Source organism: Budorcas taxicolor, chromosome 13, assembly GCF_023091745.1.
Source record: "Budorcas taxicolor isolate Tak-1 chromosome 13, Takin1.1, whole genome shotgun sequence".
Classification (NCBI taxonomy): Eukaryota; Metazoa; Chordata; class Mammalia; order Artiodactyla; family Bovidae; genus Budorcas; species Budorcas taxicolor.
Genome location: NC_068922.1, coordinates 32,868,453 through 32,895,835, shown reverse-complemented (window position 1 = coordinate 32,895,835; position 27,383 = coordinate 32,868,453). Strand labels below are relative to the sequence as shown.

The 27,383-nt window shown below is 42.7% G+C and overlaps 1 protein-coding gene across 3 annotated transcripts in view; it reads right to left on the bottom strand.

Annotated features, from left to right (window-relative positions):
• Positions 1-27,383, bottom strand: part of EPC1 (enhancer of polycomb homolog 1) — a 95,336-nt gene that overhangs the window by 54,841 nt on the left and 13,112 nt on the right. For 2 of the 3 annotated variants that reach the window (XM_052650569.1, XM_052650570.1), the window contains exon 1: positions 10,930-11,341. The exons of the other annotated variant lie outside the window; for it this stretch is intronic. In XM_052650569.1, coding sequence (XP_052506529.1) covers positions 10,930-11,082 — 153 coding nt within the window. In that variant the 5' untranslated portion in view covers positions 11,083-11,341. Of the gene's footprint in view, positions 1-10,929; positions 11,342-27,383 lie in introns of those variants that run through there. 3 annotated transcript variants of the gene reach the window in all.

Below are 27,383 nucleotides of genomic sequence, written 5' to 3'. Positions count from 1 at the left end.
ATAACTAACTACTCCAGGGCTGAAGGAGGGGAAAGAAGACTGGAAATGTAGAACACGCAGGGCCCAGGGAACTCCACTAAGAGGTTTCTGCATCTTATTCTATCAGAAAAAGGAGCAATTTAAGAATTTTAGACAGTGAAATGACAACCAGACTCACATTTAAAAACACCACCTTGACAACTTTCAGGGGGTGTAAATTTGAAAACTAGAGTAGGGAGACCAGTTAAAGAGCAACTACAGAATCAAAAGACATCCTAATCTTTTAACAGATTTTCTTAGATTCAAATGTATGGATGTACATAAAGGAGCCTCAAGAACTGAAAATCTGTGGAGCACAGACAACTACATGCAGTATCCTATGACAAACCATGATGGATAAGAATATATTAAAAAAAGAATGTGTGTGTATATACATACAAAACTGAGTCACTTTGCTGTACAGCAGAAATGAACACAACACTGTAAATCAATGATGCTTCAATAAAGAACTGATAAAAAATAAAATGTCTAAACATTTTCAAAAAAGAACCACAAGCATCTCCATGACTTTCCAGAATGTTCTGAGGGTGAGCAAATGGCAGTGTTGAGAAGCACTGCAGAGGAGGGAGCGTTCGCAGACATTCAGTAACAACAGTTAAGGCCCATCTCCTGCATCGTGAAACAAGTGTGCTGAACCAAAGAACTGTTTTTCAGATATTTTTACACAACCGTGCAGCAAGAGTGACAGGCCTCGAAGTTCATCAAGCCACCGGCGTCTACCTAGAGGGACAACCCCCTCCTTTGGGCTCTAACTCCATCTCTAGCTGCAGAAGGGTATTTTTAAAACAATATTTATTGACGGTACTGGGTCTTAGTTGCAGCACGTGAGACTGTTGGCTGTGGCACGCAGGATCTATTCATACTTCCCTGACTAGGCTGGCACCTGGGCCCCCTGCTTTGGGAGTGCAGTCTTAGCCACTGGACCACCAGGGAAGTCCCTGCAGGAAGGCATTTTGTACACCTGATGTTGGCTGGATAAAGCCCATCATTGCTCACATCCATTACCAACCGAGTTCAAGACTTAACAGCATCACTCTAGCTCTTACCACCATTTTCAGCTAATGTCCCCTAATCTAACTCAATCTTCCCCACACTCCCAAACTCTTCTGCTGTTCTCTAGAATTAAGATTTATCGGTAGGTAAACGCTTTACAGTCCAAGTTCTTTCAACTTTCCCTCCTCTTCTCGCCCTATTTTGACGCTGGAGCCCTTCCAAGAAGCTGCTTATCTCCCCATGTCCCACACATGCATAGACGGGTAAAGGTCCTCCTTGCTTCCCATTGCCTCTTGGCTGTCCTTCCAGAAACCGTAACCCCTCAGATGTTCACACCATCACTCCTTCTTCCCAGAATGGCCGCACCCACCCGGTTGCTGTCACAGAGCTCACGGTCTTCCTCTCAACCACCCCCACCTCGGGCATCATCCCTAGTGACGGATGATACACCTCCTATCATGACCCTCTCCCTCGCACTGACTGACTTTTCCTCTATGCCCTCTCAGTCCCCGCTCCTGTGGTTACCTCTAGGCCTGCCTTAACCAGGAACTGATACCTCTAAAATCTAAGTTCAAGCCTTTCACTCTAACTGCCACCCTGCTGACTTCAGTCTCACTTATTCCAGAACGCCTCCTCCCAACAACGCTGTTGCAGGGCAGCCTGCGCTTCCCTTAGCCTGCACCAGCTCCCTGAGGTCTTCTTCCCTCATTACCCAGTTCAGACCACAGGTCTATCATGCTCATCTATCTCACATAGGGTAATCTCCTCATCCCCCTTTTCCCCTCCTTTGTACTTGGTGGGCAAACCTCAACTGCACAAGAACCTTATTATATACCTACTTTAGTCTTGAACTCGAGTTGAATATCTGAATTCATATGCCCAAGTCAGTGGACTGGTCTCAATTTAAATGATCACAAATACTGAGCCCCAGCTGATTCATCACATCTTGTTACATTTCTCTAGTAAGTGAGCATCTCACACTCACCTTTGTCTCGCAGGCTCCCACACTCTGAGGTGATGACCTCACCTCATACATCATAAAGAAAAAAGAACCAGAGGAAACACACCCCCATCCTCCCCCTGTCAATGCTCAAACCTGTGTACCGTATCCTTTCTTACTTCTAAAAAGGAAAAAGTACTTCTGCTCTAATCAGTGACCAATCCCTCCAAGAAATTAATCCAGGGAAAGATAGCAACCAGTTTTTATGAATAAAGCCCTTGAGTAGAAGAGGAAATAGGATTATCTTATTCTTTTCAAAGACATCAGTCCAACTAGTATATTAGTTGTAATAACTTATTTATAATAGCTGTTTTAACATTTTTGTTTACTAATTCTATTATCTGGGTTATTTCTACGTCTCTTTTTGTTGATAATTCTTCCTTAGTTATTAGCTAGCTTTTCCAGCTTTTCTGCATCTCTGATTTTCTTTTTAATGGACACCAAACATTAGTTTTATGCTGTAGGACCTTCTAGTATTCCTTTAAGCACTGGGGGGCTTTCTTCTGGGACACAGCTATCTGAAATTAGTTGGCTCTTTTTGAGGACAGTGTTTGGTCTTTATTAGGGTGAGCCCAGAACAGTTTACTCTAGAATAGCCCGCTGGGAACTTGTATCGGATGCCCTCTGCATTAGGTCTTTCCACTCTGGTCAGTGAAGACCCAACTCCCTGCCCCACGTGAGGTCCCGGGAACGTCCCTCCTCCCTTCCAGCTGTTTCCCCGAAGACAGGCTCAGATCACTTTTCAGCTGGAGAGCCCAGGGACCTCTCTGTAGACCTTTTCCTGTGGCCTGGGAACTCTTGAGGGAGTGGCCGGTGCAATGGAGGACTCAGCTTTGCTTCCCTGGTTTCTGTCCACTGTAACTTTGGAACGCATTTAAAAAAAAATCATTTGTTGATTTCCCCATGCCCTCCCCAGCCATTTCTTCAGCTCCCCTCACAGCAGAACTATTCCAAGGAGTCATCCAAACTTGCACTGACCCTTTATCTTACAGTATTTCTTCTGTCCCAATCATGATTTCCTTCCCACCACACTATCAAGATAGGCCAACGGCATGCATCAGGTTGGATGGCCACCCTCCCTCACTCATCTGCCCAGGGGCCACAGCTGACACACGTCCTGCCCTCTTGAGACAGCTCTAGACTCACTTTCTTCCTAATCCTCTAAGAGCTTCTCCTCTGTCTGAGGCTCGATGCAGTTTTAAGAAGCACCCACATCCCAAAGGCTTTCAGATTGACAGTACAGCCCATGATGTCTGAATCGTACCTGCAGTGCAGACTGTTCTAAAGCATTACATTCTTGCACAGGCAACTAAACATGAAGAAGAGGCACTGCAAACTGAGTAACTCCATCCTTCACAAACCCTCCCTCTTGCATTTTTCCCTCCGTCAGTAAGCCACCTAATCACCCATCCACCCAACTGCTCAAGGTAAAAATCAGCGATTACGACAGAGAATGAGACGGTTGGATGGCATCACCGACTCAATGGACGAGAGTCTGAGTAAACTCCGGGAGTTGGCGATGGACAGGGAGGCCTGGCGTGCTGCAGTCCACGGGCCTGCAAAGAGTGGACACGACTGAGTGACTGAACTGAACTGAATCCTTGATTCTCTTTCTCCCTCTAGTATATTCTGATCTGTCAGCCAAGCTCTTCAAAATGTGCCTCTAGTCCATCCACGTCTCCTCTTCCCTACCACCACCCAGGTCAGAGCCACTCCTGCCCAGTACGACTCATTCTGCACACCACAGTGACAATAACCTTGAAAAACAGAATTCAGATCACGTCCTCCCTTGTCTGAAACTCTTTAGAGGCTTATTACTTCATTTCAAAACAATCCAAACTCCGTGGGAAGTGAAGTGAAGTCGCTCAGTCGTGTCCGACTCTTAGCGACCCCATGGACTGTGGCCTACCAAGCTCCTCCGTCCATGTGATTTTCCAGGCAAGAGTACTGGAGTGGGTTGCCATTGCCTTCTCCAGAGGTTCTTCCCCACCCAGGGATCGAACCCAGGTCTCCTGCATGTAGGCAGATGCTTTACCGTCTGAGCCACCAGGGAAGTATAGTCGCCTGTAACAACTCACCAGAAATGGGCCCGACTGCCTCTGGGCCCTTCGCTCACACTCCTCAACCCTCTCCACATTGCCCCCACCGCACTGGCTGTGTGTGCCCTGTGCCTCAGGTCTGCCTGGAATGTTCTTCAGATCTTCAGAGGGCTGGCTCCTCCCTCGCCAAGTTTCAGGGCCCATTCTTTGACCCTCTTACACACAGAATTCTCCTCCTTCCACCAGAAACTCTGTGCTGTCTTGGCCCACTGCCACTTGTGTTCATTTGCTTTTTGTCTGTGTCTTCCCATTAGAATTCAATCATTCAATTAAACAAAGACTGGACACTTACTGTGTGCCAGGCACGATTTCAGGTGCTAAAAATACACCTATGAATAAAGCAGACACAAAGTCCCACCCTCACAGAGCCTGCATGCTAGAACACAAGATCCATGAGAAAGAGAACTGTTTGTTCACTGTCGGACCCACAGGACCTGTAACAGTCCTGGGCTCACCGTAAGTGAACAATAAATATTTGCACTCTGAAAAGTAAATGAAAATGGATTTATCTATATTTTCTTAAGTCTCTGTACAATATACTTCAAAAAAGCCATATTTATATTTTCTTTCCCTTTCAGACTCTATTACTCTATAGTAATTACTTTTACAGTAAAAGCATGAATTTGAAACCCTCAATACAAAATTCTGCCTCTAATTTCAAATTCTCATAACAGTAAAAGTGTTCTACACTCACTTATATTTTTTAAGTCCTTTAAAACACAAGCTTTCTAGACTAAACTGGAACTAATTACCCATGTACCCAGACTACTTTTACTTCTGTGTAAACTGTTTATGTGTGCAAATGAAGCCATCAACTAATTTTAAAAATTAATGATTATTATAAAATGCATATGGAAACGGATCTAGTGCAGGGATAATATAATATACCCATTATCACAGAAAACTATCAGAACCCTACTTCATCTTGCAGTTAAGAAAACCCAGGTGCACGAGAGCACACGAACTCAAGTGTACATATACACACACATGGGCACACAGCTGGAAGCGGGGTGAGGGCTTAGGTCTAATAACTCCCAGTCTGATGCTTTCTCCAATTAATAATTACCTAAACTTAAAGACACAGCTTTCTACACCTACATCATACAACTCTCACATCTACACTAGACAATTCTAAAAACAAAGGACTGTACAAACGTAAGTGGTTTTGAACAGCAACAGAAAGCAAGGCCACACTGAGTGTTCAATCAGTATTTGGTAACAATGCAGTGTGTGTTTATAGCATCCTCACATACACCATCTGACACTCCTGACAGCCACCTCCCTCATAAGCAGGTCAGGAGAGGCTGGCACATGAAGAGACTGAAATTCATCCTGTAAGGTTAAGCGACTTGTCAAAGTCCACAAATGTCAAAGTGCATCTTTCTCAGAGGATATACAACTGGTACTTGTGATTCTATGATAATCAAAACAATTCATCCCAGTATAGAAAAAGATCTGAACCTATATTAAATCATCCACAGAACATTTTCAACCTCAGCTTATCTTTCCCCTGGACTTATTCTTAAGCCTGCATCGTTATTTCTCCAGCCAATACTTGCTATACTGAAGGAAATTCAACCAAAATGATTTGCTTTAATAATCTGTTGCAAAATTCCCAAACTCTCACCATGCATATCCAAAGTTGAATCAACTGTTTAACGATAACCTCTATAACACATAAATGAAGGGCTTTATCTTTTAAAGAACTGATTATATCTCTATTAATTAAAGAGAAATCTGAGATTATGGGTCACAGTAGATTTATTAACTATGAATTTGTTTTTGGTTTTCATCTACCTACAGTGAGGCTGGTGGATGAAATACAATTCATATATTTAAAGGTGCAAAGTCAGGTATCTGCTCTGTTTAAAATGCTGCAATTTCTCAAAATCATTACCTATAGTCACAGTCCTTAATAAACTTGATCAAGATAACTCTAAGTAATTCACTGAGAGTAGTTCAAATAAGTTGTCTAAAGCATCCGAATCACTTGTTTTCCTGATGATGTCCCCCTAAATTGATTTATCCAGTTGTTGCAATATATTAATATAAGTCACATCTTAGGGGTTCAAAAGCTTACTTTAAAAGACACAATCTAGTTCAGCCTGCATATTTCATCCTTTCAATACTGTTTCTGCACTTAGAGACTCAGAATTCATTTCATTCCTAAGTTACAACACAAAATTCTCATTTCCTTGTGGGTTGTCTTCTTTTAAGAAACAGAATCACAAACCACACTACCATTCCATGATATAAAACATTATCCTCTGCTTTAAAATTATGTTTTAACCAACTTCTGGTAACGAATACCCTTTTCAGAAAAACTGAATCACAAAGCCAAGAATCCACACCTTCATATATATCAAACAGAACTCTTGCCATTACATACATATACACCCTCTAATACCTTACCCTTACTACTACTACAGACTGTGATGTAGTAAAACCTAATCTGTTTTAGATAAAATATTAGAAATGGCTAGTTTAATATTTAATCTTGGCCACAAATTTATGAACCTGATTGTTATTCCTTATTTACAAGATTTAAGCTCTCCTTTAGTTAGCTGGTACTTTTAATTGCTGTTGATTAACAGAAAAGGTAATAGTTCTGTATAAACTTCATTACAGGTCACAAGCACCCACCAAACACCATTAGACGCATAAGCCCATTAGTTTTCAGCCTTGTTTTGTGAGAAAATGAAGTCTGATTACAAATGATACTAATCCAAAATCCTAAATATCAAACCGCACACTGAAAACGAGCTAATATTAACACTTAAGGCACCAGGCCTGACAGTTTTCAAGAGGCTCCTTTTGAAGGTAAGAGTCCTCAATCCTCCTATGTTGCTGATTCAAAAATACCTTGGGCAGGACAGAAAGCTGAAACTAGACTTTATTATTGCTTCTCAGTTATCTTTGATTTTAACTGATTATTTGCTATTTAATGGAAAAACCCCAAATATTCTCAATTCCTAATTCAAACTAGCTGTAAAAATTAAGCTTTGCTTCTAGTGCAATTGAGATTTCACATATTTCTTTTCACTCCAATGCAGTGCACAGAATAAAGGAATCTAGATTCAGGACTAAGAAATTTTGGTTTTCAAAATTTTAAAGGAAAATAGGATTCTTAGTTTCTTTAAAAAATGAGAAATCAAACTTTTAAACTTATCACAGTGATTTAAGTTTGTTTTTACAAAACAGAAAAACTATATATTTTTAAATAAAGTTTTGAAGATGTAGTGCTTGACTACTTTTCCTCTTAAGAAAGATATGTACCTATGCCCAATTTAACCCCTAATTAAAAACAAAAAATACCTACCTGGCTACTTCATAAACTTGGTTTTAATAACACTGTATACTGGGCCAGTAAGAACAATTTGAAGAAAGAAAAGATAGGTGTCTGAGACTATTTTGTCTGGTGAGAACCTTACTAAAACTAAGTGTTGGCCTGTGATGGCTGGATCCTACTTCTAACAGTCCCAAAGGTGGCTGTGTAGGACAGTAACAAGGCGAGATCACTGTTAACATCTTAACTGCATCACACACCTTACCAGAACCAGTCTTTGTGACAGAAGAGAGTTTAAGCCTCCACCCTTACAGTAAGAGTCAGAGTCTGGCATCCCAATGGGGAAAAAAGCAAAACCCCTAGAGGAGCCAAGCAGCCCCACTGTGCTGAGCACCACTCTAAGCCTCCTTTTCAGAATGTCCTTTCCGAAACGAGCAGGACCCATAAAGGAGAATTTTAGCAATGGTAAGCTCCAGTTTGAACCAAAATAAGTCAGCTTTTAATGAAAACGTTCGATAGTACTGATACCTTGGAAAAACTATCCTTTTATTTAAAGGTAAAGCCATAGCACTAAGTAGTATACAACATTTCTTACTTAGAAGATGATAAACTTAAAATGCTAAAAAATTACAGTGGTGCAACCTCTGGCCCTGCTATTTAAATTTTTGTCCCTTTTAACCCCAAAGAGACTTATTTCATATTTAGAGCTGACAGTCTATTGATTTCCTATTGTTTGAAAATTACTTGTTATTCATTAAACCAAAGCCCTTCTCAACTGTTACTTTTTGATGTAGCAAGTTACAAGGTATCACATTATACCAGTTCAGACAATAAATCTCTAGCATCTGTGATTCAGTCCACTCCATTAATTCACTACAATCTGTAATTATTTCTCAATCTTCATTAAAAAAAAAAAGGACTAAACAACTAAGTTCTAAAGTTGAGCAAAATTCATGTTTGGAGGGGACCTTCTACTTAAAAGTTGTTTTTTAAAAACTAAGAGATATGCCTAATTAAGGCAGTGCATTCAGCTTATAATATAAAAATTAAATGAAAATAAGTGTTATTTTCTGTGTTTAGACCTAGCATTTCCGTCACATTTACCACAGAAACAAAATACGCTAACAATTACCAGGTATGGTCCACACAATTTTCATAAGGTACACACACACACACACACACGAAACTATTGTCATCTAATCCTGTCCCATCTTTCGTGATCAACTCCTGACCCTAACTAATGTGTCAAGCAGAAGCAGACGTTTGTTTTAATCTTTTGTCTTTATAGGAAGCATATCCTTCTTTAGCGAATTATCAAAAGGACTGTTTTTCTAAGGCTAACTCAATATTCAGTTACCTTTATTTGTGCTTAGTATACGTTTTCAACATTAACATGCTACTTTTAATACTGTGATTTGAGCTACACAGCCTCCTCTGGCCAGTATGAACCACAGGACTGGAGAGCAGCTGTTTCACCTGGGACTGTTTACATTCCTCTATTCAGTATTTATTCCTGAGGTCTCCGTTTCACTGGTCATAGTTTTGGTTGGATGTGAAGTGAAACAAATTCTAAACGGATGATAGGAGAAGGTAGTCTGAGGGTGAAAAAAATCCCCTGAAAAATAGGGACTCTACATGTTAGAAAATAACAAACGTCAAAATTCTTTCAGTGAATGAAAATTATCTGTAAAAATGTAATAAGCCTTGGTACTCCAGCTGGGTTCAGCTCTGATCTTAGGCTGTGGCTCCTGAGACAGCCCGAAGTGTTCAAAGAAGCCAGACTTCAGTATGTTTCTAAGGTGTACTGTGTAGTGCTGTTTTTATCAAAGCTCTGCAGCTCCTTGGGGGCAAAACAATAGCCACAACTTAATTTCCAGGTCAGTCTTAACACTGACAACCCCCATCTTGAAAGCATTATTTGTAAAACTTAAGAAACAAAAATAAAACCAAAAGACAAGATTCTGCAGTCACAAGTACTTTAATTTTTAAAAACAAATCACTTATTTAAAAATAAACAGACGGCACCATTCTACTCTCAAAGTTGGTAACAAGTAAAAGAAATTAGGAGATTCCGTCTCATAGGTAACGTGCTCGGAGTCAGGACTAGACAATCTCAACTACTACACACGCTAAAGACACTACTCTCCGAAGGAAGAGTCAACTGTCACAACTTTTTGACTTTAAAAGGTTGAACAACCCAAACAGTTTCAACAGCTTTATTTTCAAAATCAACAGTACAGAGCAAAATTTCTACATTAAAAAAATTCCGTACAGTTCCAAATAGAGGTATTACAGTATAGTTTTCCACCACAAAATTGTAGTACCAATCCAGCGACTCCTCGACTTCTTGAACTGTCAACACACTGACCCCTGTTTAAGTGGCTGTATCTGAAAACCAAGGTATGCAATTCCTTAGACGCCATCGAATGACACCGACAAGGATCTGGGGGAAACGAGACGAAGTCTTGTGTCTGAGCCCAACTTCCACGACCAAGGACAGCCACAGCTACGACAGTGTTTGTAAGCTGTCAACATTTAAACACTGAAGCCCCCCCAAGGAAAACATCTCCCGGTTAAGAGTTCACTCCACTTGAGTTCGGTGATGGATAAAACAGACCCTTTTTCTAAACGGAGATCTGTTAACATCTACTTAGACTGGGTCTTGTCTCCCGTAGGTTGAGAAACCAGCAATCAGGCGAACTTAGATTTTTATTAGGAAAAGAAATAATAAAGTTACACAGGCTTTAGAAGAGCCACGGAGTTCCCTTCAAAATCTGCAACATGTTCTCAAGAATCAAAGAAAAAGTCAGGAGGAGCAGGAGTTGACAACCCTCCGATTAAGTAGGACTCGGAGGAATGGATGCAAAAGTCCCAGAAAGAGGACGTAGGACGCAAGTCGGCTCTGGGCTGCTCGCCGGCCTCGACCTTCCGCTGCAGGACGCCCGCCACCCCGCCCGGCCTCTCGGCGGGTCCACGTGGGCCGCGCAGCCCCGCCAGCCTGCGGGCCGCCGAGAGAGCACCGCCACCCGAGCGCCCGGAACCTGCGCTCCCGGCGCCGGCGGCGCGCGGAGGCCGAGCCGGCCCCAGAGCGCCACCCAGCGGCCCGCCGAGAGGCCTGCACGCAGGGCCTCCGCGGCCCGGCCGCCGCACCCCCCGCCGCCCGCCCGCTCCCTCTCCGGATGCACAAGGCCCAGCCCAAGCGCTCCGACCACAAAATGGCTGCCGGCAGCCTCGTCACGTGACCCCTTTGTGCCTTTCGGGCGCCCGAACTCCGCGGGCCCCGCGTCCGAGGGGCCAGGGTCGGCGGGTGGCCCGAGAGGAGGCCTCGCCGGGCCGCGGCGGCCGGGGGGCGAGGCCGGGGGCCCCAGGGTAAAGGCCCGGCCGGCGACGGGAGTCGGCGGCGGAGAGAAGATGGCGGCCATTTTGTGTGGGTCTGCGCTCCGCCGCCGCCGCCGCAGGCAGCGGAGGGAGCGGGGCCCGGCGGCGGGTCGGACAGGGGAGTTAACACGTACCGACTCCTCTTCCTTCTCCATTCCGGTGGGCATCTGCGGCACGGCCCGGTTTATCGAGGCGTATTCGTGCAGGTCGGGCAGATCCTCACAGCGGAAAACCGGCAGCGGCTTCGAGGCGTCTAGCGCCCGCGCCCGAAACGACAGTTTACTCATCTCAGGCGCAGCAGATACCTCTCCGCTCTGGGGAAACGGCCCCGGCCAGCGGGATCATGGAGAACCGGGGGTTCGGTCCCCACTCGCCCACCGCTGCCGGGGACTGGAGGGGCGGAGCGCGGAGCCCGCCGTCCGGGCACTCAGAGCCGCCTGGAGGTGGGAGGCCGAGACGCTCCGCTCCTCTCTCGCTCGCTCTCCTCAATACGCCATGGCCAACATGGCGGACATTAAAACTCCACTGTGCGCTCTTCAGCCAACCCCAGCCATTCCCCACACTGCATCGCGCAGCGGCGCGGGCACGCGGGAGGGGGGGGCCGCGGGCTCGAGGCCGGGCGCCGGCACGGAGCGCGCGTCCCGCCAACCCCCGGCGCCCGGCCCCGCTCCCCCGCGCCCGGCAGCTCGGCCCCCGCCCCCGCGGTCGCGGGCGGACCGGCCGGGTCTGGGCGGCGCGCGGGGCACTCGGACGCCGGGGACCACGGCCGGCCTCCCGCCCTGCGCGCCCGCCGTCCCGCGCTCGCTCCCGCCGGCGCCGTTGGCTGACAGGCGAGGGTGCAGCGAAGCTACAGCACCCGCTCGGCGCGGCGGCGGCCCCGGGCACCTGTCAGCGCTGGCGGCCGGGCCCTGGGTGAGGGAGCGGGCGCCCCCAGCCCCGGCCGGCGCGGCGTCTCAAGTTTTATAACGAAACTACAGACGCCATTCGGGCCGGGATGCTACTTTGAGTGAACTTTTTAACTGGCCATTATCTTTACGTGTAAGGAAACTCTGGACGGTATTTGCTTGTCTCCGCTTGGATCCTGGGTCAGTTCCCATCATTGCGCTCAGTGTAAACAAGAGGCGTCCTACGTTTGCTCCAACTAGGGTTTTGGTGGTTTTATTTATTTTTTCATCCTGCATTTTTATCGACCCACAGTCAAGTTTATTGTCATCGAAGTAAAGGGAATAATAATTATCGGGCACCGTAACCCTTTACGGAAAAAATATAAAAGCAAGACCTAGTTCACATTTTGAGAGCCGGATGATTTTTCTGCACTGGAAGAAAATGTTGCTTCAACGTAACCATGGGTTGACACTTATTTTTACCTTTACCTTATTTAACCATGGGTTGACACTTGTCCTCTAGAAAACTTTTTACAATTATTTGAAGACTTACAGCACTCCTGCCAACCGCCCCCCCCCCCAAAGTTTTTTTAGAAAGAAAAACTATTAGATGAGTATTTAGATGGATATGATGGCTACCATGTGGTTTATATTACACACGAAAATGAGTATCCAGAGAGCCCTCTCCAGCAGAATATTTTAAAAACCCGAAAGACTGTCGCGGTGGATTTAATAGGTTTGGCAGCAAAATTTCAAATATTCACCGAGATCGAAAAATGCTCTGTACCTCCGCTTTTCTCCCCAGGGGACACATAATAAAAATAATCACTTCTTAAATAATGGGTTGGATGGGAACCGTTATTAGCTTAAGGCACAGAAGCAAGGTGTTATCTTTCAGTCTGGTTTAGCTACCACCTGGATGGGGTGGGGAGAAGGAAGGAGAAAACGGGATTGCAGTTCTCCAAAATTATCATCAAACTCAAATTCTGTGTAGCAGACATTCACCTACAAGTCCTGTACTAAGAGGATGCATTGACTGACTCAACCAGCAAACGTGTTTTTGAGACCTCAGGGGCCCTTTGAGTACCTGCTAATTATTCAGGGGCTTCCCTGATGGCTCAGTGGTAAAGAACCGAGGTGCCAATGCACGGGACTTGGGTTGGATCCCTGGGTGGGGAAGATCCCCCCAAGAAGGAAACGTCAACCCATTCCAGTATTCTTGCCTCAGAAAGCCCATGGACAGAGGAGCCTGGCAGGCTACAGTCCACTGGGGTCTCAAAAAAACTGGACAAGACTTAGTGACGAAACAACAACAACAGACAATTACTCAGCACCCACAGGACTCCCAGAGGAGCTTACGGTGGTTGGAGCAGGACTCGTAGACGGAAACTGCCACACCTGAAGTAAGTGTGAGGATGAAAGCTCAGGCTATTTGGGACCAGGCAGCAGTGGCACCCAATCCGTGGGGAGCGGCTCTAATGAAAACATTTGGGAAGGATTTTTGGAGGAGGTAATATCAGGGTGAAAACTATGTAGGTTAAGTATGGGTCAAGGGTTGCAAAAAAGAAGAGAAGAAAGGTATCTTGGGCCAGGTGAACAGTTCATGGGAAGACCCAGAGCCCTGGGAGGGTGTGTCACACTCAGGGATCCTCACCACACCATGGACCATGACAGCTACTTAGCCACGTTTAACAATTCTGAAAATACTGGCTGAATATTTGTATGGTAGGTCTCGCCAGGCTACATATTGTATTTCTGAAAATCCTTGCAGAATTCAGTTGATTAGGAACCTAGAACTAAAATAGTCTTAAGTCATGACTGAAGCACCAAGAAAATGAATATATATATAATACATATATATATATGACCTTCACTAAAACAAGTCTATAGGGACTCCCTGGTGGTCCAGAGGCTAAGACTCCATGCTCCCAATGCAGGGGGCCAGGGTTCGATCCCTGATCAGGGAACTAGATCCTGAATGCTGCTACTAAGAGTCTGCAGGCTGCAACTAAAGGTCCCATGTGCCATAACTATGGCCCAGTAGAGCCAAATAAATAGATAGATATTAAAAACAATAACAGCCTATAGATAACATTTTCTATATCCTGCAATAGATCCCCTGGAGAAGGAAATGGCAACTCACTCCAGTATTTTTGCCTGGGAAATTTGTGAACAGAAGAGCCTGACGGGCTATATAGGGTCACAAAGAGTTGGACACGACTTAGCAACTAAACAACAACACAAACAATAATGGGCACTATACAACTAAGTTCCTTGTTCAATAGAAATTCTAGACTCACACTTCATGGAGGGTTCAGAGAGATCCTTACAAATTAAGCTTGCCTTTTGCAGGTGGTCTGCCTGCCAGGAGACATTTTCTTTCTGCCACTGATCCCCATTCAGCTCAATGCCCTGGATTTCTGACTTGCAGATCTTACTTGGTTCCCAAAGACCCATAGATTGCAGTCCCAGACCTCTTAGATTCAGTTCACCACCCTCCCTCCTATGGGGCAGGGAGTGTGGCAGTAAAGGCTCCAGTTTAATTTTCCTCAGCATCCTTTATCCGACCAAAAAGTCACCTGCAAGAATGACTAATCCTGCCCGGCCTTTCACTTTTTCTATTCCCAGCTAAAACTTCCTTTTTTCCCTTAAGTATCCCCAACGACAGTGATACGAAATTCTCCATCTTCCAAAAGATACATACTGCTAACATGAAGCTATATATATGAACCTTTACCCACAGGGAAACTTTGCGTTGGGAAGGAATTTGCAGTATTTAATACAGTTTTGGATTGATGCCACAAATATTTATTACATAACTAGGCAACACACAGTACCATCATTGCAGAGGCTATAAATACAATACTGATAAAGCGATGTCCACTTAACAAAATGACCAGGACCAGGCTGATAGTGACATGTAGTGCTCTGGGAGTTCAGAAGGAAAGCAGTCTAGGTGTGTTGATCAGACATTATGGGGAAAACAGCACATTATTTGGTTCTGAAGGATGACTACTATTCCAACTGGTAATGGGAATGAAATGGTAGAAGAAAAGGTCTTCATAGAAGAGGGCAACTCTATGGACAGAAAATGGGGAGGAGGCAACCAGCAGGCATGTGTGAAGATGAGAAGGTTGACTTGGCCAGGGTTCAGGAGGAGATGACAACAACCCACGTGTGAGATAAAACTGTCAAGAACTTGGGCAGAAGGAGTAGGAGTAGAAAGGACAGGGACGTATTTTAATGGCAATAATAATCACATACTATCATCACCTTGAAACTTGATTCATTTCGATTGGTTTAGAAGCATAGAACGTCTGGGACTTCCCTGGTGATCCAGTGGCTAAGACTCCATGCTCCCAAAGCAGGGGCCCTGCGTCTGATCCCTGGTTGGGGAACTAGATCCCACATGTTGCAACTAAAGATCCTGTGCACCGTAACTAAGACCCAGAGCAGCCAAGTAAATAAATGAAAGTATTTTTAAAAAAACACAAAACAAATACAGAACGTCTGCTTAAACAACAATTGAGAATGTGTCAAATGCTATACTGACTCTGTACTTTGCTGTATACAAGAAACCTGAAATACAGCTCCTTTTATTAGTTTACACCCAATATGAGCCCAAGTCTTAGTATTTCTTTGAAACTGCATCTAGGATTTGCACCCTTATTTCCATTCCCATTGTTTTCACCATCATCTCAGCTCTCATCACTTCCCACCTAGAAACAACCTTCAGTCCAAGTCCTCCCTCAGTCACTCATTCCTTCAGTAAGCCTTGGTGAAGCTTCTACTTCATAGGAATCTGCGCTGTACTCTCCGACCATTCCCTGTTGGGGATCACCAGTGGCTGGTGGAGGCCGTGGGTCCCTGGGGCTGTGTAGATACAGTACACAGCACACAGCTGTGTACACTACAGACCTCCCTTCAGGGATTCGCAGTACCCTGCATGCATGCGTGCTTCGTCATTTTAGTCATGTCCAACTCTTTGCAACCTATGGACTGTAGCCTGCCAGGCTCCTCTGTCCATGGGATTCTCCAGGCAAGAATACTGGAGTGGGTTGCTGTGCCCTCCTCCAGTGGATCTTCCCGACCCAGGAACTGAACCCATATCTCCTGCGTCTTTGGCACTGTAGAATGCATTCTCCCTTCTTCTGCATTGTAGGCAGGTTCTTTACTCACTGAGCTACCTGGGAAGCCCTTGAAGTGCCCTGCATGCCTCCAAATCAGGGTGGCTAAAACCCCACTTCCGCCTGTGTCCTCCCTTCTCCAAGTCATTTATTCATATTGCTCATTAGACAAAGCCATTTTTTTGGGGGGGGTATGGTTGCTGAGGCCTCATAATTTTGCCTCACTCTCCAACGTTATTTCTCCTTAACGCTTAGACAAACAAGCTCTTCACTCTGGCTGGTTTGTCTCATCACCATCTTTAGAAATCAGCCAAGTCTTTCCTGCCTCCAGATTTTTCTTTATTCCTTTCTCTCTGTTCTCCCTGTCCAGCTTCAGACCATCTGCTTCTAGCTACTGAAATGCTACTTCACAGGAATGTTTTGAAGATTAAATAAAACAACCCATGTCAAACATTTATATGGTCTCTGGCCCACCGTAAACATTCAATAGATGTTATCATCCTTCAAAATCCGACTCAGAGATCACCTCCTTTATGACACTTTGACAACATCACTTCTCTAGGTTCTAATTTCCTAATCTGAAGAATGAGTAAGTAGTTAGGTGAATTCAAAATCATTCTTAAGTCTCCGTCAATCTTCCTCATCTCTGAACTTATATCGTTCAATCAGTAAGAACAGTAACTACCATTTATTGAACATTTACTATGTGTCAGGCCGTGCAAAAGTACATTTTAAATACGTCATCTCCCTTAATTCTCAGTATCTATGAAGGCCATCCTGTTAGAAAGTTTGCATGTCCTGGCTATGGTTACAAAGCTGGTGAGAGGTAATGCTGAGTCCAGAATCTCTGGGTTCTGATTCCACATTGGAGCCTCAGAAACCAGATTAACTGAAGAGTGAACTGAGAGTGAGCTTGGGTCAGGAGAGAGAAAGAAAGGATGTGTGTGTGTGTGTGTGTGTGTGTGTGTGTGGCTTTTCAGGTCATCACTTTTGTTGTTCTTGAAGATGGGAAAGATGTGGGTATGTTTGTTTGTTGACAGCAAAGAATTATGTAAATAGATTAACTTTAGCATGGTGTTCCTCTGAGACAGGAGAGAAGGAAGGCAAGAATGGATAGTAATCAAATTAGGTTAAATTCTCATTGATGGGACAGTAAGATTAAAAAAAAAATCATGCTTTCAGTTTGCAAGCTGGAGTCCAGATTCTTCTTCCTTTCAAGCATTCAACAAATCTTTTCTGGATGTTTACTGAGAGCTAGACAGAGCTGAGAGCTAAGAATAAAGTAAGATACTATGTATTTACTTTGGGAAATATGAAATTAATTTCTTTAAGATGTGTAATGCACAATGCTCTCAACATTAAAAATGATACAGTGCTTTAATTGAGAGCACTGTGCCAAAGGACTAAAAACATTTTCACCTGCAATAATCGTTTTCCCTCCCTTTCTTTTTATTTCATAATAAGCTATATAAAGAAATGGCATCAAGTAATTCTTCCAACATAACATTTAGGAAAATAAAAAAGAGAAGCCTTTTATGATGTGCTGTATGTTGGAAAGCAAATGTTGCAATTAAACAGCAGCATTTTTAATAGGTTGTCACAGGAACAATATCTGAATGGCTGATTTCTCTACAGAATTGATTTATGCATGAAATTCTCTATATAATATTTAAGAACAATGTCTTGTAGAAAATAGGATAGTTCAGAATACATCCAGAAACAGTCTGCCTATGTCTTAAAAGAATAAAAGGCAAATTATTAACCCTAGCAAACTACAGCAGGACAGACTCAAAATTATTTCAGTTTAACTGTGTCTCCAATATACATGACTAAAACCAAACAAGTCTGTCTGAGAATGAATTAGAATTTTACAAAATCCACAGAATGGTTTCAGCATTTCTACTGGGGTTAGGGAAAAAAAAAGGAAGACAATGAAATATGATACATCTTATTGTGTAACATAAAATCCTAAATTTATAGAAAAACTATTCCTAGCACAGCAAGGATTTTGCCAAAATTTAGACCACCATCCCAGGTCCCCTAAGTCCAATCTTTCCTTCACCATCCTAGGTGCGCAGCTGAGGAGTCCTCTATGGCAGCATTTTAACGAGGACACCACTAGATGAAGCTGGGGAGGTGGCCATTGTGTGTGTTAGTTGCCTAGTCGTGTCCAGCTCTTTGCGACCCCATGGACTGTAGCCTGCCAGACTCCTATGTCCATGGAATTCTCCAGGCAAGAATACTGGAGTGGGTTGCCATTTTCTTCTCCAGGGAAATTTCCCAGTCCAGGGATTGAACCTGGATTCCTGCATTGTAGGCAGATTCTTTACTGTCTGAGCCATCAGTGGCAGGAGGCATAAATAGGAAATCATCTGGAACTTAAATAGTAATTTAGTACTTAAGAGAAGAATGTCATATATATTAACTTTCTAGAAGAATAGAAGTCCATCTTAGAAAATTAGAAAATTTGAAAAAACTAAACCACATATACTAAAAAATTTTGGTAGTATTTCTCTAAACTAGATTTTGATAATTTATTGTTATGTTATTGAATCCAATGACTGGCACTTACTGACAGACACTGTCTGTAGCCAGGGTGTGAGTCCAAGTTTGTAAAGGGCAGAAGGATAAAAATGAGAGGGAGGGGACAGGGAAACACAGGAACCTCTGTGCCTTACAGTCTTGAGTCCATAAAACATACTAGTTGAGTGTGATCAGTAATAGTATAAATGGTACATGAGGGGTGAAGGGATGAAACTTACAGAAACGAGAAAAAACTGCTCATGAAGTAGAAATTTGCGCTGAAACATTAAGTGAAAGTTACCAGTGGGTAGTAGACAAAGAAGGATGGACAGGGACGAGGACATTCAAGAGAGATACTGTGTGAATTCTCATTGCTCGCATGATCCAAGAAAGGAAATTACTTCTATTACTATAGTCCCCTGAAACATTAGTGAAATAGACAGTTTCCTTTCACTGGATGCATTCTTCCTTACCATACATCCAGTGACACTGTGTCAATTGCTTCAAAAAGCACCCTGGCGCATCCAGAGAAAGGAAGGGAAAGTGAGTGATTTCAAAGCTGAGGAGTGAGGTGACAGGTGTGAAGAATGATTCATGGAGCAAGGAGAAGGGGCTGCGGACGGGAGCCCCAGGGAACACCGACGGCCGAGAGACAGTGGAGGAAGGAGACCAAAGGAGGTGGGAAGAAGCCAGGTGACCATTCAAGGAGGGGGATCAGTGAGGAGAAACCAAAAGGATGAGGAGGTCCTTGGAGACAGAGCAACCCTGATTTCTATCAGACAGTGTGGGCAGGAAATTCACTCTGGTGAGCCGAGACAACTGTAGGAGTCACAGGCTGAGTGGTGCCTGAAACATGTTAATCATTCACCAGGCAAGTCAAGCCAGGTCAAGTTTTGAAGTGCCTTCTTGTGAGACTTTTCTACGTACTTGCTCACAGGAGAGAGAGTGCCTGGAGGGCAAAAAAAAAATCAGGTTCTGGGACACATCATCAGCACCTCCCATGTTATACATTAGCAGAAAATTAATTGCATTATGTCTCCAGTCTTCACAAAATCCTGGTAACAAGAGGAAGTAAACCATATCTTCCATCTTTAAAATTGCAGAAACTAATAAACAAAAGACCAACTGGACTTAAGTGAGTTATTGACCAAGGTATACACACCACATCTAGATCTTAAAATTTATTCCGATTAGGCTTGCCTAACACTAGACTTGGAGAAGGCAATGGCACCCCACTCCAGGACTCTTGTCTGGAAAATCCCATGGATGGAGAAGCCTGGTAGGCTGCAGTCCATGGGGTCGCTGAGGGTCGGACACGACTGAGCGACTTCACTTTAACTTTTCACTTTCGTGAAAAGACGGTGGGCTGCCGTCTATGGGGTCGCACAGAGTCGGACACGACTGAAGTGACTTAGCAGCAGCAGCAGCAGCAACACTAGACTGATCAGCCATAAACAACTCAAGGATACTGTGGTAGCACATATATTTGGACACATATTTTGACTTTAATAGATTTATTAATAAAGCCTGTTAACTTTTTTGGCGTTTTTATTCCTTCCAGTCTTTCATGGCTTTGTCTTCCACTTTCTTGTTTTATAACATTGGAATAATATTGTCCATTATCTTGTAATCCTCACTTCTCAATATAATTTGAGATAGTCCCACTTCATTCAATATTCTTCCCAGATGTTAGCTTAGTGTTTTTCAGAAGTATGTTCCTTAAAGCACTAATCTGAGAAGTTATGTTCTGAGATGAGAGTTCCATATAAAACCAGTAAGTCAGGGAAATAACTGCCTCTTTAAAATACATAGAGGCTCACAATGTACAGGCTCAAAGAAGTCTTGCAGAAATACTGATGCTTAGAACAGTATTTTCCAAAGTTATCTCACCTTGCAACCCTTTACCATGTACTATCAATTACTACCTTTCGTTTTATAAAAGTACACCTTGGGACTTCCCGGTGGCTCAGTTGATAAGAATCCACCTGCCAATGAAGAGGACATGGGTGTGATCCCTGGTCTGGGAAGACTCTACATACCACGGAGCAACTAGGCCTGCACACCACACTCAGAGCCCATGCACCCCAGAGCCCATACTCCGCAAGAGAAGCCGCCACCATGAGAAATCGGTGCACAACTAGAGTAGCCCCTGCTCGATGCAACTGGAGAAAACCCGTGTGCAGTAACAAAGACTCAGCGCAGCCAAAAATAAAATAAAACTTTGAAAACAGCATTAAAAGAAAACGCACACCTTGGGAAATTCTAACCTAGGCAATTCAAGGAAATAGAAGTTTTTTTTCTGATCAAGTTATTTAATTACTTAGGAAGTCTGACATGAACTTTGAAAAAGCATAAAGTTCTTATAAATGTAAAAATGTATCTGTATTACCACTTCTTAAGATTTTTATCCTGCTAAAAACAGTGCAAGTAAGACAGGCACTAGAATTGTGCAGGTTGCTATACTTTGGCAATGTATTTGGTGTTTAATACTAAATTAACTGAAATGCTTAGCTACATTTCTTTCTAAAAGTTTCTCTACTAAAAAGGACATATGGAACTTTGATTCAGTTCAGTTCAGTTGCTCAGTCCTGTCTGACTCTTTGCCACCCCATGAATCCCAGCACGCCAGGCCTCCCTGTCCATGACCTTCAGAGATGTTTTTTTACTCTAACTTAAGCTCTTGGAACTGCAGTTTCTTCATCCATAAAATGGGACTCCTAACACAATGTATCACCTAGGTTGTTACATTGATTCAATGAAATCATTAGCAAAGAATTTAGCATGGACCTGACACAAAAGTCATGCTCATTACACATGAGCTATTTTTTTTAAAAAGGATATTTTTTATTCTCTTCCTGTTAATAGATCATTTTACTTTTCTGAGGTTTATTTTTGCACACAGTATAAAACGTAACACTGATTGTAAAGGTTTCAACACTCTTGGCTAAAGAAACAAAACAAAACTAAGAAATCCTCAAATGAAACCAGAGACCAAGATATATATATAAAATAATCTATGTAAACTATTATACCCATCTTCTAGAATCTTTCTGTTTTGTTTCTGTGTAGGAGTTTCCTTTCTTATGTTGAAATCTACAAGAAGCTCTACAGTACCCACCCCTCCCCCACCCCCAACAACCCCCCCCCACCCCCCACTGACAACTGATTCACCAGGCTGTTGCCCAGTGATGGCTTAATCTCCAAATCTGGTCAAACAAGCTCTCCAGGGGGTCAGGGCCTCTCTGTACAGGTTGCTACTGTTTCTCTCAGGGTAAGTGCTTTGTGTAAAAAGAGAGTCCAATGATAAATAACATTTTGCATTCAAAGCAGCAACAGAGCATAGTGAGATACAGCATTAACCACTGGAGGGAACACTGGCTTCCAGGTTGAGAGATCCAGATGCTTATCTCAGGCCTACCTTTTACCAGCAGCATAAATTTACAGAAATGATTTCATCATGGGGCCTTAAGCATCTCTTATGCTTAGTCTGGCTTCCCAGGTGGCACAGTAGTAAAGAATCCACCTGCCAGTGCAGGAGACGAAAGAGACTTGGGTTCGATCTGTGGATGGGGAAGATTTCCTGGAGGAGGAAATGGCAACCCACTCCAGCATTCTCACCTGGAGAATTAATGGACAGAGCCACAGTCAGACATGACTGAGTGATATGACATGCTTGGTCTAAAGAATACTTTCTCTCCTCCCTCTTAGGCCAATATGAAGAACAAACATAGTATGGTTTAAAAAAAAAAAGAACTGATAGTTGCAAAGTATTTTTTTTTTAATTTCCCACACAAATATACAAGGGAAGACTATATTATTTCAACTTCACCCTAGTGGTCAGGAAGGGCATACATATATTTGCTCCCACTGATACAGAAGATCCCTCAGCTGTTCAAATCATGCAGTTGATCACAGAAGATTTCATTCCTAGTCTAAGGCCCTTTAAGCACTTCCTTAAAAAGGAAATATTTAAGGCAACACCAAAATTCACCCATTTTACCTATTTTCAGTAGCCTTTTTCTTTCACCCCTTTTAATTTATCTTGCCATATTTCTTCAATTATTTAGAGAGTGTGTCTAGCACAATATAAAATTTTAGGAAATGTATGGTAAGTTTGAATTATTTTGAGATAAGCAGGAACTTTAAGAAAAATTGTTAAAAGAATGTAATATAGCGGTTAAAAGTGCTGGCTCCAGAGTCAGACATGATTTGGGTTTGAATCTCAATTCTGCTCTTTCCTAGCTCTGTGAACCTGAATAAAATTTTAACTTCTACCTCTAATACTGAGATAATACATACCTCCAGGTATTGTTGTGAATAGATAAATAAACCACACTACCACAGTTACAGATTTCTTGCCTTGGCCAGGGTGCTTTACCTGTATGCTCTCCCTTGTTCTTGTTGTTAGGCCCTATTCATGCTCCACTCTTTCTCGACCCCATGTACTATAGCCCACCAGACCGCTCTGTCCATGGAATTTCCCAGTCAAGATCTCCCCAGATCTTCCTGACCCAGGGATCAAACCCCTATCTCCTGCTTGACAGGCAGATTCTTAATCACTGAGCCACCAGGGAAGCATGATCTCACTGATTCCCTATAAAATCTTACAAGATGGCTCCAATGCCTCTCTCCTTATGGTGAGATTTCAAAAAGTGTTGGTTATTATTTCATCAAAAAGTCTGAGTATTCTTCTTAAAGATTAAGAAACAGTTTCCAGGTGAGGGTGGAAAATTGGTTGCCCAAGTAGGGTGACAGAGGTCCTGATTACCTTCATTTTAACCTAAACACTACACTGGGTTTATCCTATCTGTTTAGTCCTCCTTTCTGTTGAACAAAAACATACAAAACCCAAATCTTAAAAAGAAAGAAATACTATCTGAATAAAAGAGTGCTCCCTCTTGAATATTTTTCCTTACACGCTTCTTCACATCAGGCTTTTAGGGACACTTTTGCGTGTTTCTCCAGCATCTGCCTACCCTTCTTCCATCTTTACAGAATTCTCTTTGCCTTTATTTTCTTGGGTTGTTTCATAATCTGTGCTCACCCTCGCCCCCGCTTCAAATAACTAAACTTTCATGTTGTCCTTGAAAAACAATGGTTCCTCACCATTATTTTTTTTTATTCTGTATAGTGGTCTTTCTTAACTCTTCATGGGAATAACAAAACAATTGTAAATATAGAGAAAACAGTCTAATTTTATGATAATATTGCATCTATTATGTGAGTTTTTAAGGTTACTTTTAAAAGCAAAGAAGTTTTTAAGCTATGTTACATTTTTATAATCATCATCGATGAATTACAAAAATAATTCATGGTAAGCTATCTCATGTGTATTACATAGTTACTTATGAGCATTTTAATTTAGAAGCTGGAGGTTCTAATCCTGGCTTTGCCACCAACTAGCTGTGTGATGTTGATTTTAATCTCCCTGGACCTCAGTATTTTCAACTTTGAAAAGGACTAAGATTTAATGATCCCTTCCAACACTTCCAACTCTCAAATCTGACGATTATCTCCCCATTTCTATAGTTGGTAGGAAAAAATTGAGGATACATGAAATTTTCTAAATTGAAAAAACTAACAAAAGAAAATTAGAGATACGAGATTTTTAGGAAACGATGTCTTCAGTGTTTCCTGACTATATATTTACATAGTATAGAAGGCCCTTGAGAAGACTGAAAGCAAATAAAGTCCTAGAAGATATGCCTTACGGGGAATAATTTCAGTGAGTGGGTCAAGATGTTATACTGTGGGATTTCCCTGGTTGTCCAGTGGCTAAGACTCCACATTCCCAATGCAGGGTGCCTGGGTTCAATTCCTAGTTGGGGAACTAGATCCCACGTGCCATAGAAAAGAGTTTCTATGCTAACTAAAGATCCTGTGTGCTGCAACTAAGACCCAGTTATATTATGTTATACTGTGATTAGTGATAATTGATGATTAAGCAAAAAGGATGCTTAGTATAAGTAGTCGGAGGAGGCGATGGCACCCCAATCCAGTCCTCTTGCCTGGAAAATCCCACGGATGCAGGAGCCTGGTGGGCTGCAGTCCATGGGGTCGCTGACAGTCGAACACGACTGAGCAACTTCACTTTCACTCTTCCCTTTCATGCGTTGGAGAAGGAAATGGCAACCCACTCCAGTGTCCTTGCCTGGAGAACCCCAGGGACGGGGGAGCCTGGTGGGCTGCTGTCTATCGGGCTACACAGAGTCGGACATGACTGAAGCGACTTAGCAGTGTAAGTAGTCTTGCCATTGTTTTTAGTATAGTTGCTAAGTTGTAACCGACTCTTTGCCACCCCATGGACTGTAGCCTGCCAGACTTCTCTGTCCATGGGATTTTCCAGGCAAGAATACTGGAGTGGGTTGCTATTTCCTTTTCCAGGGGATCTCCCAACCCAGGAATCAAACCCACATCTACATTGGCAGGCAGGTTCTTTAGCAATGAGCCACCTGGGAAGCCCTAGTCTTGCATTGTATATTCAAATGTGAGCTGAGAAATCCACATTGCATACAAATATAAAAACTGAAATATAAAAACCATTAAAACCAAAAAATAAAGATTCATAATTAATATTAAAAAAGATACAAACTGAAACAAAAGCTAAAGCAGAAATGGTCAAAATAATCAAGTCTGGTAATCAAAGACTGTGTGGATCACAACAAACTTCTTAAAGAGATGGGAATACCAGACCACCTGACCTGCTTCTCAGAAACCTGTATGTAGGTCAAGAAGCAACAGTTAGAACAGGACATGGAACAACAGACTGGTTCCAAATCAGGAAAGGAGTAAGTCGAGACTGGAAATTATCACCCTGCTTATTTAACTTCTATGCAGAATACATCATGCGAAATGCTGGGCTGGATGAAGCTCAAGCTGGAATCAAGATTGCAGGGAGAAATATCAATAACCTCAGATATGCAGATGACACCATTCTAACAGCAGAAAGTAAAGAGGAACTAAAGAGCCTCTTGATGAAGGTGAAAGAAGAGGGTGAAAAAGCTGACTTAAAATGGAACATTCATAAAAGTAAGATCACGGTATCCAGTCCGATCACTTCATGGCAAATAGATGGGGGGGAAATGGAAAAAGTGACAGACTTTATTTTCTTGAGCTCCAAAATCACTGCAGACAGTGACTGCAGCCATGAAATTAAGAAACTTGCTCCTTGGAAGAACTATGTCCAATCTAGACAGGATATTAAAGAGCAGAGACATCACTTTGCCTACAAAGATCCATATAGTGAAAGCTATAGTTTTTCCAGTAGTCATGTACAGATGTGAGAGTTGGACCATGATGTGAGAGTTGGACCATAAAGAAGGCTGAGTGCAAAAGAATTGGTGTTTTTGAACTGTGGTGCTGGAGAAGAATATTGAGTCCCTTGGACACCAAGGTCAAACCAGTTCAATCCTAAATGAAATCAACCCTGATTGTTCACTGGAAAGACTGATGCTGCAGCTGAAACTCCAATACTTTGGCCACCTGATGCGAAGAGCTGACTCATTGGCAAAGACCCTGATGCTAGGAAAGATTGAGGGCTGGAGGAGAAGGGGGCAACAGAGTATGAGATGGTTGGACGGCATCACCAACTCAATGGACCTGAATTCCAGCAAACTTAAGGAGAAAGTGAAGGACAGGGAAGCCTGCTGTCCTGCAGTCCAAGGGGTCGCAAAGAGACACCACAGAGCGACTGAACAACAAAATAAAAAATCTGCAACTAGTCTAATATTCTCACCGGAAAAGTGCAGACAATTTCTATGTAATAAACTAAGAAAATAACACAGTATTATTATCCAAGCACTGACAGAAAATACCAAATAGCGACAAGAAGAACCCCTGGGTCTTGGTTTTCAATCCCTGGTCAGGGAACTAGATCCCATATGCTGCAGCTAAAGACCCAGGGTAGCCAAAGAAATAAAGAAATAATTTTTTAAAAGATTAAAAAAAAAAGGTTATGTGTGGGATGAATTGGGAAGTTGGAATTGACATATCACACTATGTATAAAACGGATAACTAATGAGAACGTGCTGTATATCACAGGGACCTCTACTCAGTGCTCTGTCGTGACCTAAATGGGAAGGCAATCCTAAAAAGAGGGATTTAAAAAAATAAAAAAGCGGGGCAGAAGGAGAAGAGGGCATCAGCGGATGAGATGGCTGGATGGCATCACTGATGCAATGAACATGAACTCGGGCAAACTCCGGGAGATGGTGAGGGAGAGGGAATCTGGCGTCCGTGGAGTCACAAATTGGACACGACTGGGTGACTGCACAACAACATGTGTATGTATAAGTGACTCACTTTGCTGTACAGCAGAAACTAATGCAACATTGTAAAGCAACTATAATCAAAATGAAAAAAAAATAGGCTTTACATAGTAGAAGTTTTTCTGACATTATTTCATTTATTGGACCCCATCTCTGTGCAAGCATTGTATTATGAACCATGGGAGATACAAAAGAAAAGAATGCTATTGCCCTTAATGAACTTAATTCCTATAAAAGCAAATAGGGTGGTATGTCGTGTGTGTGTATTCTGGAATGTCCTGTTTTGAAAGGAACATTTAAAATAATTTTATATCATTTTATTTTCAGATTTACAAATGATTTTAATAAAATATACAGGAAATGTGTCATAAATTTACTTCACAAAGTAGTTTCTTTTCATCTCTTTTCATGATACTTAAGAACTAATTTTCAGGTTAACTATCTTAAACCAAAAGTTTATTCACCATTTCAGATTTTCCATAATAAAGTTGGAAATCAGTATTTAACAATCCTGGAATAGTCAGCCATCAATTTGTGTGGCTATTCATTTAAAAACTCTATAAATAACACATGCTGAAGAGGATGTAGAGAAAGGGGAACCCTCCTACACTGTTGGTGGGAATGTACGTTGGTGTAGCCACTGTTTGAGAACAGTATGGAGGTTTCTCAAACACCTAAAAATAGTATTACCATATGATCCAAATCCCATTCCTGGGCATATATCCAGACAAAAGCCTCAATCAAAAGAACACATGTAACCCTATGTTCATAGCAACACTATTTAAA